At 42.6% G+C, this 7,427-nt stretch overlaps 1 protein-coding gene across 2 annotated transcripts in view; it reads right to left on the bottom strand.

Moving 5' to 3' along the window:
• The window catches only part of dhx32.L (DEAH-box helicase 32 (putative) L homeolog), a 52,372-nt gene that overhangs the window by 2,762 nt on the left and 42,183 nt on the right, over nt 1–7,427 (bottom strand). For both annotated transcript variants that reach the window (XM_018224587.2, NM_001094793.1), the window contains 1 exon segment: nt 5,630–5,811. In XM_018224587.2, the coding sequence (XP_018080076.1) occupies nt 5,630–5,811 (182 nt within the window).

Here is a 7,427-nt window from a genome sequence, read left to right as displayed (position 1 = left end):
TAGGCACCATCTCTCCCTACTATACCTGCTATCCCACAGTCACAATCCCTTCCCAGAGACTATTATCCACTGTTACTATAGGCACCATCTCTCCCTACTATACCTGCTATCCCACAGTTACACTCCCTTTCCAGAGACTATTATCCACTGTTACTATAGGCACCATCTCTCACTACTATACCTGATATCCCACAGTTACACTCCCTTCCCAGAGACTATTATCCCACTGTTACTATAGGCACCATCTCTCCCTACTATACCTGCTATCTCACAGTCACAGTCCTTTCCCAGAGACTATTATCCACTGTTACTATAGGCACCATCTCTCCCTACTATACCTGCTATCCCACAGTCACACTCCCTTCCCAGAGACTATTATCCCACTGTTACTATAGGCACCATCTCTACCTACTATACCTGCTATCCCACAGTCACACTCCCTTCCCAGAGACTATTATCCACTGTTACTATAGACACCATCTCTCCCTACTATACCTGCTATCCCACAGTCACACTCCCTTTCCAGAGACTATTATCCACTGTTACTATAGGCACCATCTCTCACTACTATACCTGATATCCCACAGTTACACTCCCTTCCCAGAGACTATTATCTACTGTTACTATAGGCACCATCTCTCCCTACTATACCTGCTATCCCACAGTCACACTCCCTTCCCAGAGACTATTATCCCACTGTTACTATAGGCACCATCTCTCCCTACTATACCTGCTATCCCACAGTCACACTCCCTATCGTGATGGCCACTATAGGTACCAACTCACATTAGTATAGTAGAAGCTGGGCATACTTGTAAAGATCAGATCATATATCTTTGTTTGATTACACCAGCCCTGTGCTTGGCCTATCAGATTTTTTGTCCTCCAGGCCAAAGATCGCAGGTCTTGCAGACCCATTGGGAGAGCATCACATCAGTTGCCTAACCTGCCCAATAGATACAGTATCTGGCCACGTTTTGCCCAGATCTCTGTTGGGAAGGCCCCATACCCATATGGATAAGCTGGTGATCTAAAGGGGCCATGTAGGTAGCCAATATGGGTTTGGGTATGCCCAACTTTAGAAGCTGGTGCCTAGCTCTAATTTATTGGGTTGTTTCATTGAGTGTGTCAAAGCAGTCACTATGAAGTTAATAAGGCTTCATATTTAATCCCTAGCCATTTCTGTGCACACAGGTAGGTTTAGCACTGCGCACATGAAGATGTACAAACACACTACACTGGTGATTTTGCTCTGCAGGATATGCATCATTACTTTATCTTTTTTTTAATGGGAACTTGGAAACCCTAATTCTCTGCAGTGCCTCTGATTTAATATGCACTGGCTGCCCTTGAGAATAAGTCCCTCGGTTCAGCTCCCAGAGCGGCAATTCTTCTAGGAAATGAATCGCAGAATGTTCCCTGGTGCTCGGCACACAGATCTTTCACTAAAATAGCGTGGGTGGCTACGGGAGAACAAAAACGCAGGGGGCTTTCACAATGCCTCCACACTGAAGAGAGATGTCACCCGCTGCAAGGGGAAAGATAATCTATATTTTATTAAGATCACAGAACCTCCGAGGGCTTCGTTCCATAGAGCTCTGCATTGTAAATCATCTTTTAAATAACCGAGAAGATTAAAGTGTATCACTTTTTTCTGTATTGATCCGCTGTGCATAACCCGAGGCCTGCTGTTCTACGAGTCTCATTAGATTTCTAGGTTCAAGTCATTTTAGCTGCCAGTATTTTATTTTATTTGCTGTTGTGTTGACTGTGGTTATGTTTCCCTTGATTCCTTTTCATCCTTTAGCCCAGGGATCCCCAACCTTTTGAACCTGTGAGCAACATTCAGAAGTAAAAGGAGGTGGGGAGCAACATTAGCATGAAAAATGTTCTTGGGGTGCCAAATAAGGGCTGTGGTTGGCCATTTGGTAGCCCCTATTTGGATTGTCAACCTACATTGAGACTCTGTTTGGCAGTACATCTGGTTTTTATACACCCAAAACTTGCCTCCAAGCCTGGAATTCAAAAATAAGCTCCTGCTTTGAGGCCACTGGGAGCAACATCCAAGGGGTTGGAGAGCAACATGTTACTCACGAGCTACTGGTTGGGGATCACTGCTTTAGCCAATGTCCGTTATGCTGTACTTGCAGGGAAACTTGGGGCACTCCCTGGAACGCCAATTCTTCTCTCAATTTCTTTTCAGTTTCATTTTTTTATATTCAATTTTGAAATCTGACATGGGGCTAGACATTTTGTCAATTTCCCAGCTGCCCCCGGTCATGTGACTTGTGCCTGCACTTTAGAAGAGAAATGCTTTCTGGCAGGCTGCTGTTTTTCCTTCTCAATGTAACTGAATGTGTCTCAGTGGGACATGGGTTTTTACTATTGAGTGTTGAGTTACTACTACTATTACTATTGAGTGTTGTTCTTAGATCTACCAGGCAGCTGTTATCTGGTTACCTTCCCATTGTTCTTTTGTTTGGCTGCTGGGGGGAAAAAGGGAGGGGGTGATATCACTCTAAAGGTGGCCATACACGGGCAGATAAAGCTGCCAATATCGGTCGTTTGGACCGATTTGACAGCTTATCTGCCCGTGTATGGGGGCTTCCGACGGGTCTTCCCGATCGATATCTGGCCACGATATCGATCGGGAAAGTTGGATTTTTAACCGACCGACCTGTCGGAGCCCCTTGGCGCATCGTAATTCGATCGTTCGGCCATTCGGACGAACGTTAGAATTACCCCAGATATAGCCATGCATTTAGTGGCATATCGGGGAAAGATCCACTCGTTTGGCGATGTCGCCAAACGAGCGGATCTTTGAGTCTATGGCCACCTTAACTTGCAGTACAGCAGTAAAGAGTGATTGAAGTTTATCAGAGCACATGACTTGGGACAGCTGGGAAATTGACAATATGTCTAGCCCCATGTCAGATTTCAAAATTGAATATAAAAAAATCTGTTTGCTCTTTTGAGAAATGGATTTCAGTGCAGAATTCTGCTGGAGTAGCACTATTAACTGATTCATTTTGAAAAAAAAAATGTTTTTCCCATGACAGTATCCCTTTAAAGGGAAATTCAAGCTCTAAAGCTGGCCATAGACGCAAAGATCCGATCGTACGAATCGTGGATTCGTACGATTTTCGGACCATGTGTGGAGAGTCCCGACATTTTTCGTCCGGCGGAGATCGGTCGTTTGGTTGATCGGACAGGTTAGAAAATTTCTGTCGCCTGCCGATAATATCTCTGCGTGTATTGCCGATCGTACGATTTTCAGTGGGAGACTGTCACTAGTGTTGTCAGACATAAGTATCGTACGATTGCTGTCAGGGGCAGAACATTGGGTGATCTGTTCTTATTTGATCGGAATGGTAAAGACTTTGATCTGAATGGTTAGTGGAGGGTCGGGAGATGGGAAAGTCCGATCGTACGTTGATTCGTACGATCGGATCTTTGCGTCTATGGCCAGCTTAAGAAAGTATTTTTATGATCAATGCTGTACAAGCTATGGGACCCCTTTTTCAGAATGCTCCGGACATGGGGTTTTCCGGATAACTGATCTTTCCTTTGAGTCTACTAAAAAATGATGTAAACATTAAGAGGCACATTTATCAAAGGTCGAATTTCGAATTCACGTGAGTTTATAAAAACACCCATAAATTACAAATGTGACCAATCGAAATTTATTAAAGAAACAGATATTTTTTTAAACTCGGATAAATGGAATCGACCCGACAACTTCAATTGAATTCGATTCCAGTTTTAAAAAAATCGATAAGCGTTTTTTCGAAAAAAAATTAAGTTTGGCCTTTAAAGGGGTTGCTGACATTAACTTTTAGTATGACGTAGAGAATGCAGTTCTGAGCCAAATTGCAATTGGTCTTTACTTTTCTGCAGCGGCTGTCGAGTTCCGGAGTTTCAGCAGCTATCTGGTTGCTATGGTCCAATTTAACTTAGCAACCAGGCAGTGATTTGAAAGAGAGACAGGAATATGAACAGAGGAGGGCCCACATAGAAAGCTAGGAATAAAATGTAATAACATTTTAGCTTCACTGGTGGGGTCAGTGACTCCCATTTGAAAGCTGGAAAGAGTCAGAAGAGAAAGGCAAATAATTAACTATAAAAAATGAAGACCAGTTGAAAAGTTGCTTAGAACTGGCCATTCTATTACAAATGAAACGATAACCTGATAGGAACCACCCCTTTAAAGGAGAAGGAAAGTCATTTGCCACTTGGCTGTGCCAAATATTAGGCACCCCCAAGTGATTGTATTGACTTACCTGAAACCCCGGGCCGCTGCTCCTATCAGGAAAAAACTGCACCAGCCCCGGGTTATACCAGCAAGTACCACGGAGTGATCAGCTTCCTGCTTCTTCTTTCTTCTCGCGGGTGGGCATTCATAGTAGAAAGAAAAGCCGAACTTCAACGGAAAAGCCGTTATTTCTTCTACTGCGCATTCGTCTGTCCCTTGAAATTTGAAGAAAGAAGAAGTAGGAAGAGGATCTTTCCGTGGTGCTCGCTGGTATAACCCCGGGCCGGTACTGATAGGAACACCGGCCCAGAGTGTCAGGTAAGTAAATACAATCACTAGGGGGTGCATAACTTTTGGCACTCCCAAGTGGCAAATGACTTTCCTTCTCCTTTAAAGAATGCGCAAAGTATTACCCTTGTGCAACATTCAAAACAATACAGAAAATAGGAATGGCTTTGAGCGCCAGATATATATGGGGTGGACTTCCCTTGTGATTTCCGCCTATATTTTCCAATAGGGGGTGCATTCCATTAAAGTGGACCTGTCATCCAGCCATAAACAGCTGTATAATAAAAGTCCTTTTCAAATTAAACATGAAATCCAATTTCTATTTTTTATTAAAGCATTCATAGCTGTCGTAAGCTCATTTAAAAATCTCAGCTGTCAATCAAATATTGTCTGCCCCTCCTCTTTGCCTTAGGCAATTACTTTCACTTTCCATTCAGAACTTCCTAGATGTCACTGCTCTCCCCACATTCCCCCAGTTCTCTTCACCGTTTAATTGTGTAGCCAGGGCATGGGGATGGACATCAGGTCCCCCATTCTGATGCACAAACAAGATTCTGAGGCTTGTCTTAATAACAGTATCCACAAAATGGCTTCTGTCTGCTTGTTATAATTATGAATTCCCAGACTGGAGGAAACAAGATTCAAAAAAATGTATATATATATATATATATATAAATCATTTTTTTGGGTGACGGGTCCCCTTTAATAACTACCAACTTTAGCTCCCAGCATCCATTGCTGTGAAGTATACTGTATTTCAGTAAGAGGAGCACACTTTGGATATCCCTTGGCTTTAATATTGTATGTTCTGAAACAGTAATATTGTAGGTGTATATGTGTAACAATGTTCAGCTAGACTCGTATATGCTACTGTTAATGTTTTAGCATTATGCGTTTAGTTCATTATTCACATCGGTCCCTAACCCTGTGGAGCTTCCCTATTACATTTCTACAACACACGCACTTGAGTCAGTGATGGTAATAAACTGTATTCTGTATGTTCAGACATGGATAAAACACACTCACACTGTGGCTGGACTCAGAATCAGAGCTGCACATTGCCCATTTGAGTTCTGCTCCGGTACTTACAAGTTTGGCGAGATCTCAGAGACTATCCTGATGCAACTTCTCTCGGAGACACTGAATTCATGGAAGAGGACCCACTCTGGAACCTTGGCGCTGTTACAGAAGCCAGAATCGGGATGGAGTTGCCCCACCTGTTTATGTGTCAGCATAATGTAGTTTCCTAAACCGTCAACATCTCGAGCAATCTACAAAAATACGTTTTTCTTTAGTGCATGACTCTTGGTTCATTTTCATCAGCTATGTCATATGATTGAAAAGGCCGATATGTTCTTAGTTCCCCAGCAGTACTGTCCTTACTAGAGGGGAATACAGTTACAGTATACAGTCATATGAAAAAGTTTGGGAACCCCTCTCAGCCTGCATAATAATTTACTCCACTTTCAACAAAAAGATAACTGCGGTACTGGGTACTGGTTTCTGAAAAAAGATTTTTAGTGAATCAGAATTCAGTTGTATGGAATTAAATCAAATGTGAAAAACTGGATGTGCAAAGATTTAAGTACCCTTGTAATTTTGCTAATTTAAATGCATGTAACTGCTCAGTACTAATTACTGGCAACACCAAATTCCTTGGATTAGCTTGTTAAGCCTTGAACTTCATAGGCAGGTGTGTCCAATCATGAGAAAAGCTATTAAAGGTGGCCAATTGCAAGTTGTGCTCCTGTTTGACTCTCCTCTGAAGAGTGACAGCATGGGATCCTCAAAGCAACTTTCAAAAGATGTGAAAACAAAGATTGTTCAGTATCATGCTTTAGGGGAAGGCTACAAAAAGCTATCTCCGAGGTTTAAACTGTCAGTTTCAGGAAATGGAAGGCCACAGGCACACTTGCTGAAAAACCTAGGCCAAGAAAAATACAGGAGCAGCAAATGTGCAGGATTGTAAGAATGGTTACAGACAACCCAAAGATCACATCCAAAGACCTGCAAGAACATCTTGCTGCAGATGGTGTATCTGAACATCGTTCTACAATTCAGCACAATTTGCACAAAGAACATCTGTATGGCAGGGTGATGTGAAAGAAGCCCTTTCTGCACTCACGCCACAAACAGAGTCGCTTGTTGTATGCAAAAGCTCATTTAGACAAGCCACAGCCATTTTGGAACAAAGTGTTTTGGAGTGATGAGACACAATTGAGTTATTTGCATGGCAGAAGAAAAACACCTGCTACCTACAGTACTGTACAATTTGGTGGAGGTTCCATCATGCTGTGGGGCTGTGTGGGTAGTGAAAGGGGGCCAAGCGAGGTCCTAAAAAATTAGCAACTTCAATAGAACTTGGTAGAATACGTCAACTTGCAAATGTTTTGGGGCCCTAAATTGAATTTGCTGTGGGGCTTGGTAACATGTAGTTATGCCACTGCCAGGCTTAATTTTCAAAACCAGCCCAAAACTAGCCAGGAGGCACTTTAAAAGTAGCCCAAAAATAGCACAATATGTGCAGTGAAAAAATGTCTACATAAATAAATATCTGTGAAAATATCTTTTTTCAAATGTTCACTGTTTCGCAAATTTTTCCATGAAGCACAATGTGACAAATTTGCTTGTCATCAGGCGCTTAACTACAGAGGGGGGTCCAGGAGGTATAGGGGCCCCATAAGGCCCTAATACATATACACTTTCAATAAATATTGGAAAAAAAGTTCAACCTCTAGGCATTTTAGTGGCCAGCAGATTTTTGCCCCAAAATTGTCTAAAATTGAGGAAAGTCACTGGAAAATGCCAGAATGGGACGGGAGACTGGGGTACCAAGCCCAAAATCTGGTAAATCCCGGACAAGTCAGTCCTATTTCATGCTGGGTAT

The sequence above is a fragment of the Xenopus laevis genome, chromosome 7L, assembly GCF_017654675.1.
Source record: "Xenopus laevis strain J_2021 chromosome 7L, Xenopus_laevis_v10.1, whole genome shotgun sequence".
Lineage (NCBI taxonomy): Eukaryota > Metazoa > Chordata > Amphibia > Anura > Pipidae > Xenopus > Xenopus laevis.
Note: the sequence above shows the minus strand (reverse complement) of the source record. Positions and strands in the feature narration are given on the sequence as shown.